The 14,834-nt window shown below is 35.3% G+C and overlaps 1 protein-coding gene across 3 annotated transcripts in view; it reads right to left on the minus strand.

Annotated features, from left to right (window-relative positions):
* The window catches only part of LOC128208978 (serine palmitoyltransferase 2-like), a 36,719-nt gene that overhangs the window by 13,852 nt on the left and 8,033 nt on the right, over positions 1-14,834 (minus strand). For all 3 annotated transcript variants that reach the window (XR_008256926.1, XM_052912755.1, XM_052912757.1), the window contains exons 3-9: positions 13,066-13,220; positions 11,237-11,382; positions 8,089-8,213; positions 6,616-6,709; positions 2,692-2,797; positions 2,033-2,252; positions 465-591 (exon numbers count right to left, since the gene is read on the minus strand). Coding sequence is in view for 2 of the 3 variants with exons in the window: in XM_052912755.1 (XP_052768715.1) it covers positions 465-591; positions 2,033-2,252; positions 2,692-2,797; positions 6,616-6,709; positions 8,089-8,213; positions 11,237-11,382; positions 13,066-13,220 (973 nt within the window). In the remaining variant the exon portion in view is untranslated. The remainder of the gene's footprint in view (positions 1-464; positions 592-2,032; positions 2,253-2,691; positions 2,798-6,615; positions 6,710-8,088; positions 8,214-11,236; positions 11,383-13,065; positions 13,221-14,834) is intronic.

Genomic DNA, 14,834 nt, shown 5'->3' on the forward strand with positions numbered 1-14,834 from the left:
AAATAATATTTTAAGGCACTCCACTGCCCTTTTCAAGCACCCTGCTGGCAGTTTATTTCACCTCACTGTGCCCTTTTGTTTGACAAAGTAAATTTTCAGAAAAGAGTATAATAAAAAAACATTAAGACAGCAAAGTAAATAAAACAACTAAGGTATTCATAAAAAAAAAAACTAGTATTAAAAATATTTACAACACATAAAAATAAGAACTGATCATTAGCCAGTGCAAGTGCCCATGTAATATTTTATAAATAACATAATTATGTAATAATATAATATTTTATGCCCCATTAAGGTTCATTTACATGTAACGCACACTATAAGTCAAACTGCCCTTTCTGATCCAGCACTCTGGTCTTTTCAAAACCTGGCTGGAGCACTGTCATAATTATTTACCCTTAAAAGGCTCCTTAAACAATGCTTTCTAAATAATCAACCCAGTCCCAATCCTGAAGCATACATACCTTCTCCCGAGCCATCCAGGCCCATAATTATTCTCATGGAAGTGATGACTTGCTGAGCTACAGGTGGTGGCATGGTGGGGCTGTACATAGAAGCATGTGAATTACAGCGCAGATGGTTGATTAATTTCTGAAATAAAATTGGAGAATATTCAACTATATTTGAGCTTCATTTCTAAAAATTGTCTATGTCATTGTAGCAAGTTGCACAGGTCTGAAGATGGTAGGGAACATGCTTGCATGCATGGGAACCAAGGTTTGATCCCCAGATAGGGTGCTTCCTCTTAGGATTCTGTGCAATATATTAGCTGATAGCAGTCCATAACAAGAGCTGTCACAGAGACAGCGCGCTTGACTATTCCGCCGCTTTTCAGTGTAAGGATTGAAAAGTTTTGGCGAAACATGCTTGGATCACTGTTAGATTAGATTTCAATGCAATACATGATGTGCGGAGATATTAACATAAATGTGGTTACATGCAAAGTTTTAACCAGAATTTTTAAGTGTAATAATAAAGGGCCATTATTTGCAAAACACAGTTATTTTACTTCATTATTCAGTTAGGTTGGGTGGTTGAATACCATTGTATAAAGTCTCAATGCAATACATCAAGCAGTTGCTGAGATATTATCTTATGTGTGCTAACATGCAAGACCTTAACCAGAATCTCTAAGTCGCATAATAAAGGGGCAAAAATTATATAATATGAAAGAAAGAGTTATCTTACTTGATTAAATAAGAAGGTTAAATGGTTGGGAGCCTGTGTGGAAAGTTTCAATACAATACATGATGTATTTGCTGAAGCATTGACTTAAAAGTGGTTACATGCAAAACCTTAACCAGAATTTCTATGTTGAATAAAAAGGGGCCATTATTTGAATTTAATGCAAACTAGAGTTATCTTACTTGGTTATTTAAGTAGATTGGTTGGTTGAGTACCATTGTATCAAGTCTCAATGCAATACCTCAAGCAGTTGCTGAGATATTAACCTATGTGTGTGCTTGCACTAAAAACCTTAACCAGAATTTCTAAGTCAAATAACAAAGGCCTATTATTTGCATTAAATTCAAACTAGAGTTATCTAACTTGGTTAATTGAGTAGGTTGGATAGTTGAGTACCATTGTATCAAGTCTCAATGCAATACCTCAAGTAGTTGCTGAGATATTAACCTGTGTCCTTGCACGCAAAATCTTAACCAGAATTTCTAAGTCAAATAATGAAGGCCTATTATTGGCATTTAATGCAAAGTAAAGTTATCAAACTTGGTTAATTACGTAGGTTGAATGGTTGAGTACCATTGTATCAAGTCTCAATGCAATACCTCAAGTAGTTGCTAAGATATTAACCTATGTGTCCTTGCACGCAAAACCTTAACCAAGGGGTGACGCCGACGCTTTGGTGAGTAGTATAGCTATCCTTATTCTTCGAATAGTCGAGCTCAAAATGACATGCATAATTCCATCCATCCACTGCAATAAAATTATTGGACCATGCTAAGGCCAGAAAAATGCTAGGACAATTTCTTTTGATTATTACTTGTATTTTAATAGTTCATAAAAATAATCTTACCTTTGATCCAGCAATATATCCACCAGCAGAACCAAAACTTTTTGTAAATGTTCCCATCATAATATCAATATCTTTGGGGTCAATCCCAAAATAGTCCACAACCCCCCGCCCTTGTGGGCCCATGGCCCCCACACTGTGTGCCTCATCCAGGTAAATATACGCCTTGTACTTCTTTTTTAATCTAAGCACTTCTGGTAAACACACTACGGATCCCTCCATACTGAAAACAAAGTAAAGTAAAATACAGAACAGCTTATATCATTCTAACAGTATCTATCATTCTTTTAACTTGATCCAATCCAAAGAATGACCCAAAGGCAGTGATCGAAATTAGCATCAGCCTTGTAAAAATGCTGGGTTTTTTTACATGTTTACATATTCTTTGGGTTTGTTAATTAATTCCCTATATTCATATTATATTATGATAACCACTGAATCCCAACACTCTCAAAACACCTCTTAAACAATTAGGGGTGTAAATAAAAACTAAGTGAAGCTGTTTTTTGCTGGAAACTTGTGGATTAAGTTTCATGTCAATATCTTGGATATTTTTGTTAAGACCAAGGCCAATTCCAAAACAAAAGCCATGACAATCCATGGATAGTTTTCTTCGAAAAAGCTGACCAGCTATTAAAATTGAAATCTAAATAATAGCCTACCTATAAACTCCCTCGACAACAATGAGGATTTTCTTCCATGGTCGGTGTGTGCGGGGTTGACCTTGGACCACTGCATGTTTCAATTTCTTCTCAAGGTCCTCCATATCTGCAAATGCAAGGTCAATCTTCAGGTAAAAATGATTAAATAATATCTAAAATTGATGATTAATTTGAGAAAAATAAAATAACACACCAGTCTTTCATGACAATACTGTGGGGAAACCCTGAGTAGTAAGAGGGAACGAACTTGTCTGGCTTGGTGAGTACCAAATCAAAGTACATGCACTCATGCTAGAAATCAAACAGGGTTCGCCTTGTTGAAATGCATACATGTATGCTCACCACCTTGCTAACCAGTTCCACCATTAGCTACCAAAGGCACCCTTCATCAAGCAAGCAACATTCCAGCATAATCCTAATGAAAATGTTTGGGGAGTTTTATTAGCCTTGAAATTTATTTCTCATGAACAACAGGGTCTGTCCGTCAGGAAGCCATTTCAATAAAGATACAAGTTGATTTTAGTTGTAGATTAAAAATATGTTAGTGTTATTTATTTTAGTTTCGTTATTTTGCTACATATTTAATTGAATTTAATGCACCAGTCAATTATAGCCACAGCCCCCCAAGGTCCGGGGGTATACCGGGGAATGGGGCCTTATTTTTACCTTTCCCGGTGGCCCCGCAGTGCCGGGTTAATGCGGTGGTTTTGTATTCGCGCCAAATATAGCGGGGAATGTGCCTGACTTAGGGTCCCTGGGGTGTGGGGGCATTTTGTGGGGATTTTACCATCAGTTTGTCCCCACACGGCGGGGGTTTTACCCGGGCTTGGCTGGACCGAAAGTCAAAGTCCCCGCTATTCCCCGGACCTGAAGGGGCCGTGGTTACAATTGACTGGTGCATAACTTCTGAGCCAGCATTAAAAATGGACACGAAGGTTAGGTAACAAAACAAATCAATGAATGTGTTTCTCCATTTGTGACCTTTATACAGATTTAAGATAATTGAGGGTATGACTAAATTCTTAGAGTGAATAGATCCCCAAGCCAGTGTTAAGCTCATATTTTAGCTGACAAAAAAAACAATGACCTCATCAGTCTTTGTCGGCTTTTTAGTAAATTATTTAATCATGTTGGTATGTTCATCTCAATGATAACATGATTTTTCCATTTTAACAATTCAAGCAATAACAGAAAATCATTGCAAATTATGAATTACTACTCGTAATATCAAATTCTTTTGCTACTTCTCAAAAAGATTACGGTACTCATTCAATTTCTTCAGAAAAAAAATTCACATTAAAATTTCCTCAGTAAACAAATTAAATATTCATCAACATCAAGACAATTTATCACAAAATCTCATTCAATCTCAATAAACAACTTTAATAACAATGGTAGACTAAATGAGACACTCCTGAACATCTCTTTGCAGCTTTATCTCTTCAAAATTAAACTAACATGTCAATTTTCCACTTCTCAATTAATCAAATTCTAAAAATAACAAAAAAATACATAGAAATGCACATCATCACTGGGCGTCCAATCATTATTGATATAGGAAATAAAAAATATGTTTTTATATTAAAAAAGATCAACAGCAATCAATTTTGAACAAGGTCATGAAAAGTGTTTGAGAAAGCAGTATGACCTTAACATGAGCATATTGTGTCATTTGAATATCAAACATGTTTTAAATCCAGCTGATGTGGAAAAGGGTTTAGTTATTTCTTGTTTTTTCTTGTTTATATTAATGGCATAGTTATATTTTTTGCTAAACATGTGCGTAATTACGCTGGCAAGGTATGAGTCAAGTTTCAATTTTAATATTCAGTACCTTTTATGGTTAAAGCATAATACTTGTAAGTAGATATCAAAATAATGGCATTAATCTGACTTATAGGAATGCAAAAGGCATTGAAGTTATGTTGTTTTGTCTAAAATGATATTTTAAGGATCAACAACAGCTAATTTATGTTCTTTATGGTTTATTTTTATGGGGTAAAAAGTCTCTTCTGACAATAAATAACTGAAAGCGGATGACGTTTTAAAAATAATTCAATAGTTTGCACGTAAATATAACATATTATGTGTTTTCACAGACAGTTATTTCCTTTCAGGAAATCAATTAGAACTAAAAAGTCAGTTTCCAGAATTATTTTTTTTTAAACTTCATCTTATAAGTGCCTCATGTAGGCTCACCAAATAAACTATAAACATATCAAAAAGGTTTATTTTATTATTTTTTTCATTATATACAATATTTGATTGGTCCACAATCTAAGTCATTCGCCTTAAACTCTCAAAACTGAGGTTTAAAAGTTAGCTAAAAATCTTCCACCTGAAAGGTAATAAACATAACCAAACAGAATAATTGATGCCCTTGATTTAGATTGAGCCTAGCAAGACCTCCAGTAAAGGCACGAGACCACCAGTAAAGGCACGTCAACCACAGACAAACTGGAAAAACACGGAAATTGATTTCTCAAGTACTTGTTCTTACTAAATGAGTTCCATTTTTTGGCATCATGAAGGAAGATAATTCATAGCCAGTATCTGTGATTTGATATTTTATGTGTTCACAAGTTTTTCATGGACATTCCCTCATGTCCTACGCATTTTTGTAAGGATTTATATTCAAGACAACTGGCTTATCAGTGATTTATAGGTGAATTGAGCAAACAGTGATAAAAAGCTTTTAAAGCTTTTCAACAGTGGGAGTGTTCTTCAAATTGAACTTGATCTGACATTCCATAAGCGTCACAAAATCTGTAATATTCCTACCTAATAGATCTATCCCTAATGTAAACAAAACACAGGTTAAAATGTATGTCAAGCACAAAAAAGCAAACTGCAGATAATGGATTTATGAGGATAGTCACATAATTGAGATTGCAGCTGTAAAATACCCATGGGGACACTTTACCTAAAATTCATAAATAGTTAATATATAACTTCATAAATAGTTAATATATAATTGATTGTTGTTCATAAAATTAATATAAATCAAAGGAATTAATATGTCCCAATGGATCTTGAAGGGGATAATATCATTTAATAAAATGCATAAGCTCTGTAGCTCTTTTACCAATAAAATCAAAACACTTTCTGTTAACTTTAAAGCTTAACAAATACCTGCGTTATTACATTCTGATTAGAGTCAGTTTTAGAATTCCTTTAACAGTGGGAGACTGGTCTATCCGTCTATTGGTGTAAGATTTGTCTCATCCAAAAGGTCATAGGTCCAATCAAATCAAGTGCATATTTTCTTTACATCTTAAACAAGTCAGAAAATGCCAATTTTTGTTAATTGAAGGGCACTAACTCTCCCCTTACGAGATGCACAGCTTCATCATCTCAACAACATTTTAACGTTTTAAAAATATTTTTGGAGTTATGTTTAATACAAGTTCTCATAATACTCATACAAACAGAATCACGGACGGACGCATGGACAGACAAGCCCCACCCCCATAAGAGGGTGCATATTTTGTCAACCCAGGAAACAGCTTTGAGAGTAATTCATATCAACTCATAACTGTCTTCACAATAAGGCAAAACTTAATTAGTATATTAGTACATTCTAATCTTACATTTCATTTATAAATTTAAATAATGTTATTTTAATGTAAATCATTTAATTCATCATTCTCTTTAAAAAGTCAAATAGAAATCACTTTAACTTACCGTTATGTTTGTAAGTTTACATGGAAATCACTTGAACATACCGTTATGTTTGTAAGTTTACATGGGTATCACTTGAACATACCATTATGTTTCTAAGTTTAAATGGAAATCACTTGACGTTATCATTATGTTTGTAAGTTTGAACTGAGATCAAGTGAGATCAGTTGAACTTTCCCTATCGGAAATAACTTGAACTAACCATGATGTTCGAAAGTTTTAATGGAAAACATTTGAACTTACCATTATGTTTGTAAGTTTTAATGGTAGCTCCTGTAAGTCTGCTGCCCAGCACCAGAGAAGCATGGTTCAACTCATCACTGAATAGCAAGCATCCCTGAAATTCAGAATCACTCACATGTTTTTATCTTTACAAAATTTTGTTTCTAGATTTTTCATCATTAAAGTCAAATGATGTAAAAATTCATTTTTTTTTTTGTAAAAACTTTTATTTGCAACACCCCTTTAAAACTGACCGCAAAAATAACCAATGGAATTAAGAAACTAGGTCTACTTGATAGGTTTTGTTTGTATAACACAATTGAAGTACATGTTTATTATCTAACATGATTAAATGTAAACTGACATCAAGAACATCATGTTTGGCTGAAACACAACCACACTTGTCATGAGTGAACAATTTTGTGCTAGATTTTGAACTATATTTTCTGAAAAATATAAACTCTTGTTTGAACTGCATCATTATTTAGGCTGATAAAATGTTAACAAATCTGATAAGTAATGAATCATGGCTGATTATCAACAAATAATGACATCAATTGAAACAGATGATTGTGTAGTAGGCGATAGAAAGGTGAAATACTATGACTTCACCTTCACAAAATGACCCACATATATAAGTGAATTAAAGAACAAGGAATGTTATTCTGTACATTTTATGGAGAGTCATAAGGATTTTTGTTATTGAAGTTTTTATGAGAAGAGAATTTATCAAAGCTCTTAAGTAGAGCTCCCCCTACAACACCCACCCCTTTGAATAGGTATGGCAATTATTACTTCAGGACAATAATATATTAGAGAACTGCATATTGTTTTGTCCTACATGTAATCTGGGTGAGCGTTATGTTATCAACAATTAATCAAAATGAACTTTTCAATTGGATTGATCTATAATTTCAAGATCATTTGGGGTTGAAGTTTAGTTTTATAGTCTGGAAATCAGTTCATAGCATGACCAACCTGCACTGACCATGATAAACCTACCAGTTTAAACTCACCAAGTTTTACACATTAACCCTTAGTCACATTTTCTTCTGACACAGGGCATATTATGTAAGCTTGTATATGCATGTTTGGTTACCATGCAGACAAGACAGGGCATAATCATGGAGTTTGTAGAGAAGTCTGTAGGTACACAAACTATATGCATTATTGGTTACCATGCAGACAAGACAGGGCATAATCATGGAGTTTGTAGAGAAGTCTGTAGGTACACAAACTATATGCATTATTGGTTACCATGCAGACAAGACAGGGCATAATCATGGAGTTTGTAGAGAAGTCTGTAGGTACACAAACTATATGCATTATTGGTTACCATGCAGACAAGACAGGGCATAATCATGGAGTTTGTAGAGAAGTCTGTAGGGACACAAACTATATGCATTATTGGTTACCATGGAGACAAGAAAGGGCATAATCTTGGAGTTTGTAGAGAGGTCTGTAAGGACACAAACTATACGCATTATTGGTTACCTTGGAGACAAGACAGGGCATATTCATGGAGTTTGTAGCAAAGCCCATTGGGACAGTAATGGCTGCCTCAGTGCCGAGGTACTGTGCCACTAAGGTGTCCAGCTCCCGATGAATGTCTAAATAACCTGAAAAAAGAGAGTTTTCTGTGGTTAACTTAACCTTGTACATTTGTATGACTAAATGGATATGAAGGGTTTAACTCAATTTGTGCTTCAAATGAGGGGTCTAACTTCATTGGGATTTAAACATCTGGGGTCTTGTGCACAATTAGATAACAAGTAAGCAGGTATGATTTTTTTACACAAGTTCACCTACTGACCCATACTTTCATATAAATAAACTTATAAGTAAATAGATAAGATTAGTATTAAAAGAAACCCTTTTAAGGCCAAAGTACTCCAAATTAGATGTTATTACTTGAAATAATGTGCTGAAATATATCATAACAATAAAACACACTATGTCTAGCTGCAAAAGGTAGTTAGAAATGGTAAAGACAGATATCACAGGAATGCTTGTAGTAAAAATATCACTGAACTATTGAGGAAACTGGGAACATCTTTAAACTGTTTTACACTTGGAAATCTCTATTAAGTTGGGGAACAACAGCAGGTATGTAAAGGCATTCATTTTGGTATTATGATGAGTGTAGGATTTTTAATGAAAATTATTGTTTTTACAGCACATTTTTTACATCAGATATGTTTCTAGATACCATTTTTTTCAAAGTGTAACAGGCTAAATTTTATGGTTATGTGTGGTTTTGAAAGTCTATCATGGTTGCAAGTGAGGAAGGCTATGGTATCCTTAATTAGTGGTCTCTGACCTAAAGCATTCTTTTCAACAGAACTTTCATTGCTTGACTTCCTCAATACAACTCTATCAATAGCCCTGATTCTGATAAGCAAGCAATATAATCTTTCATAAAATTTCATTCAACAAATCAAAGAGTAAATTCATTGCAAAGATGTGACAAAGTCTATTTTAAATGATGTTTTTTTTAAAGCAATTAAATATACCTCCTTTGCAAATGCAAACATCTGCTATTGAAGCTGCTGTAAATCAAGCTCTGGTAGAAACCAGTACCAAGGCTTTTTTAGGCCTAGAAAATGTAGTCTTGAACCCATGGCTACTTGGGAAAGAGGCTTGCACTTACACTGCTAGAACACTCTCCCCCTCCCACAACCTCTTGGCTGAGAGGCTTGCACTTACACTGCTAGACCACTCTCCCCCTCTCACAGCCTCTTGGCTGAGAGGCTTGCACTTACACTGCAAGACCACTCTCCCCCTCTCACAATCTCTTGGCTGAGAGGTTTGCAACTATTGCTTCTACCTATACCACTAGACCACTCTACACCTCTCACAACTTCTTGGGTGAGATGCTTGCACCTGTACCACAAGACCACTCTCACCCCCTCTCAACTTCTTGGATGAGATGCTTGCACCTAAACCACTAGACCACTCTCCCCCTCTCACAACCTCTTGGATGAGATGCTTGCACCTATACCACAAGACCGCTCTCACCCCCTCTCAACTTCTTGGGTGATATGATTGCACCTAAACCACTAGACCACTTTCCCCCTCTCAACCTCTTGTATGAGATGCATGCACCTAACCCACAAGACCACTCTCACCCCCTCTCAACCTCTTGGGTGATATGATTGCACCTAAACCACTAGACCACTCTCCCACCCTCTCAACTTCTTGGATGAGATGCTTGCACCCATACCACAAGACCACTCTCACCCTCCCACCTCTTGGGTGAGATGCTTGCACTTAAACCTCCAGACCATTCTCACCCCCTCTCAACCTCTTGGGTGAGATGCTTGCACCTTAACCACAAGACCACTCTCCCCCTCTCACAACCTCTTGGATGAGATGCTTGAACGTAAACCACTAGACCACTCTCACCCCCTCTACCTCTTGAATGAGATGCTTGCACGTAAACCACTAGACCACTCTACCCCTCTCACAACTTCTTGGATGAAATGCTTGCACCTAAACCACTAGACCACTCTCCCCCGCTCAACCTCTTGGATGAGATGCTAGCACGTAAACCACTAGACCAATCTCCCCCTCTCTCAACCTCTTGGATGAGATGCTTGCACCTAAACCACAAGACCACTCTCCCCCGCTCAACCTCTTGGATGAGATGCTTGCACCTAAACCACTAGACCACTCTCCCCCGCTCTCAACCTCTTGGATGAGATGCTTGCACGTAAACCACTAGACCACTCTCCCCCGCTCTCAACCTCTTGGATGAGATGCTTGAACCTAAACCACAAGACCACTCTCCCCCGCTCTCAACCTCTTGGATGAGATGCTTGCACCTAAACCACTAGACCACTCTCCCCCGCTCTCAACCTCTTGGATGAGATGCTTGCACCTAAACCACTAGACCACTCTCCCCCGCTCTCAACCTCTTGGGTGAGATGCTACACCTTTACAACTACTACTTATTGCAAATAATATCATAGAAATTCTGCAAAATGCAGGCAGATTCGACAGGATTAAAACTTACATGCAAATGTCATTTTCAGACATGAAGTTCCTGTTTGTTTAATAAAGAAGTTTTTAACCAAATTTTATAAAACATGCAGCAATGTTGTTGTCATGGTAATATTTTTGATTTCCCCACTGTTACCACTAAATGTAATTAAGTCGACACATTGTTATATCACTAAGCAAAATGCTAGAAATCTACTGGTAACAAAAAAAACACCTAAGGCAAGATCTAGAACATCTACAACAAGTTTCCAATATTATGACTCAAACGTAATTTCTTTATGTATAATGGATATTTCGAAACAAACAGGCTGCAAAGTTTGGCGTGGAGAAAACAAATACATCCTTAATTAGATGTCATTACCTCCAGGAAGAAATGCGTATAGCAAATAAATAATGCAGATAACAATTAAACTTTAGCCATCTCATAGCTAAGGGTTATCACAAGTAGTCTTTGAAATTTGACTTTTTGGTTCAAACTGTTACATCCTAACAAAACGTGAGCTAGTGTATGCACGCTTCAAAAGCTTGTGCTTGCGCTAATTTCGACTACTGGACAGGTACAAAACCTTATTAATACATAATTCATAAAACTACTACTAACAGGGCATTAATTTTATTTAGTTGTCTTTAACCTTCTTACCTAGTTCCTGTCGACTGCCACCTGCAGTGATGCCGTAACGGTCTGTGGTTTTCTCGACGGCATCTTTACACGGCCCCTTGTTCTCGGCAAACCCAAGATAGTTGTATGAACCAAAGTTCATCACACGCTGGTACTTGTCCGACATCCTGGGGAAAATATATACTCATGCATTCAACTATTATTTGATTCGATGGACATTTAATTGACACTCATCAAACTTATATTGACAAGGCTTTTTACAACGAGATTTTTTTTCAAGCCAGGTTACACAAAAAAAGTGCAAGGCAACAAATTTGTGATAGGGTTTGCAAGCCTAAACTAACAGAAGCATTAAAATGGTATAATTGTATAATTCATCTACCATCTAGAAATACTATATAAAAAAGTAAGAATAAATGAATAATTTGTCAAAGTTTTCTAAACAAATTTAATCATGACAAAATCTTCTCTTATGATAAAGTCATGTTTTACAATAATCACCCAGTTTTCATACAAAGTTTCAGCTTACATAAATGTTTGCTCAACAGAAATGTCATGGTTCTTAAGTTACAAGCTATCAAGAAGTAATATCTGTAATGTTAAAGTTCAGGCAAAAATTGCCCTTAAGAATATTAGCAATTACATGGAAAAGTACTGCCAAGGATATAATGGATTTTTCCAATTTACATCAATTTGTTTTCCAAGTAAATAGCTATGTGAATTATTAACTCGTTTATACTCCACATTTATGCTTTGTCCTACCACTATTTTTGGGCTTGCAGGCTTGTGCTTATTTTAACCACTTTAAGATAATACTATTTTATTTAAGCTTCAATGAGAATACTGCTTAAAGCGGATAGGAATCAGGCTTTAGCCATTACCCCAGGGCACTAACAATTAAATACTGCTGGTCTTTTTGAGAGGTCAAGAGAACATGCCCCAAGTGGGGCTGGGACCCATGACCTCTTGATTGAGAAGTGCATGGGAATCTAAACCACTCTCGTTAAAAATCAATGCAAACATGGTGATTATACATAATATTATGGATGTTTTATTAAATATATGTCCTAAATATTGACCAAATTTTTAGATTGCACTTTTCAACATAGAATTATTATGTCATTGTTTTATAATAGGATTAAACGGTTTAGTTTAAGTATTTACTTTGCTCAAAAGGACAGGACACATAGAGTGAACCAGTTAAACTGTTAAATCAATTTTTAAGATAAATCCTAACTACATTTGGCTTTCATGCCATGGTGAATGTTTATTGGAGAATGTATAATAGATTTATCCTATCATAGTTCAAAAACTAGTTCATAATAGACTGTTACAAAGTAGGGTATTTAACCAAACATGTCATATCTGACCAAAGAAAAATGCACTTATAGGTATAACTTGTTACAGTGGATTTTCCCTCATTTTCTTAGGGAATTGAGCCGGCGCTTTACTGACTGGTTTGACTGGGAAAAATGTGTAAAAATGAATAAGAATGCTTTAGAATATTCTCAGAAAGCGAATTGAATTGGATAAACTTATTTCTTAAGAAAACTTCTAAATACATGTACATGGGGTTAAACTTTGGAAAGATAAGAATCATGATAAAGGAAATATGATTTCCAAACAGAATTTGGGAATTTTATTTTTACTTCCTGGAAAAGCGTCTATGTTTTAGTATTGGGACTCTGGGCCTAACTTTGGCACTCCTTTCGGCAGGAAAAAAACACCTGGCAGTGGTTAATACCATTTAAGGCAATGGTTACAAGTTAGTGTTCCAGTGACCTACAGCTGCCTTCAGAACTAATCTAAATTGATAACTATATCTACTTACTAGTATGTATGATACTTACTCAAAGTTCCAGCCATGATCATGCGTCTTTCTCTCCATGATATCCATGTGGGCCCCAGCCACACTGCAGATTGGCCGATTCCAACAGTCTCGTACACGGCGGTACAAGTTCCGTGTGTAAAAACTCTCCCAGCTTTGGTACAGAGGTACGAAACCCTGGAAAACAACATGATAGCAAAGTAAGACCAAAATCCTAATAACTATTATCTGACAAACATGTAGTTGCACAACTGCTTCAAGAAGGGTGACTGATGGCCTAGTGGAATAGGTGTCTGCCCCAGCACATAACATTCTCTTGGTTGTAATTTTCAAGGACTGAGCCTTAGTACTGCTTTTTTTATGAAAGAAATGGACTTGTCATCTGACAGTTGTCCCCCTAATGAAGCTGAATTAATAACTTCAATAAAATGCTTTAGTGTATCTCTGCCAATGAATTCTGATATATAATTGTTTAGAAAGCTTTTTTCATCTACCAACACGAATAAACACTTATAAAGTTCAATTAATAGTCATCAAAGTTTTTACATGCCCATTTGCTAATGTCGTAAAGACACTTTCACGCTCAATACTATCTGGGGTAAGATAGTTATTATTCATTTTTGGTCTTCTAAGCTATTAAGTCACTGACAGGCAGCAACTTAATGGTCTAGAAGATCAAACATATTAAAGGTAATAACTTATCTATTACTTAGTATATACTTTAGTCTAATTGACTCAAGCTTGCATGATTTGAAAAATATGTTGTTGACATGAAATCATTGGCATGTGGCCAACAAATGCTTCGCATAATATGCATATTTTATTTTGAAAAACTAATTTACAAACACTCAATTCACAACCACGAGATGACTTATTTAACTTAGTATATAAACTACTAAACTCTTTATGGTTATACCCATTCAACTTATTTTTACACACAAAAATTAAACTTTGTAAAGCTTGACTTATTTTCAGGGTCAGATAAATACATTCTTAAAAGGTTTCATATTTCGCAAAGTTATTGAACATTTAAATAATTCTAGATCAACGTTTTATACTCCATGCATAAATTTTGCAAGATGTACCAAATTTGAACAAGATCTCCATCTCATTTGAAAATTGCAAAATATGTTCAGCACCATATTTATATTATCAGTTTTATTAAATATAAAAAATGGTAAATTGCACTAAAACAAAATACAAATTCCCTATGATAGATTTGCATCCTTTCGTAGTTGTCTTTTAAAATTAACAGAGGCCCAGGTAGCTTTAAGGCTTTTGGGACATTATAATAATGACCTTTCAAGATCCCAGTTTGACAATTGTTAGTCTGAAAGCAGAACAGCCATTCCTTTTGTTACCTTGTAAATAATACCTGAAATACAGGTGAACATGCACTGGCATTGTCACATGATACCCAAAACCTTAACATTCATGAATACACTTGAATACTATTATTATATTTAAAAGTATGAAAACAAACATCGCAGAAAATAAGTAAACCATAATGGTACATGTACTTGAAATAAATATACATTTTTCTGGTATTTGGATCATAAAAACAGAATCTTTGCAAAGTTTTACATATATTATACGAAGTTCTATATAAACACACCACAATCAAAAGTGAAAATCATGCCTCTATTCAAGCCAGAGTGCATGCGCGAGCTTTGTTATTAAATGGAAATATGGCAGTTGTTTTGTTACTAAGTAGAAATTTAGCATGTTTTTTTACTAATGAAAATTTGGCAGTAATGTAACAACTGCCAAATTTTCATTAGTAAAAAAAAC

Source organism: Mya arenaria, chromosome 11 (assembly GCF_026914265.1).
Source record: "Mya arenaria isolate MELC-2E11 chromosome 11, ASM2691426v1".
Taxonomy (NCBI): Eukaryota; Metazoa; Mollusca; class Bivalvia; order Myida; family Myidae; genus Mya; species Mya arenaria.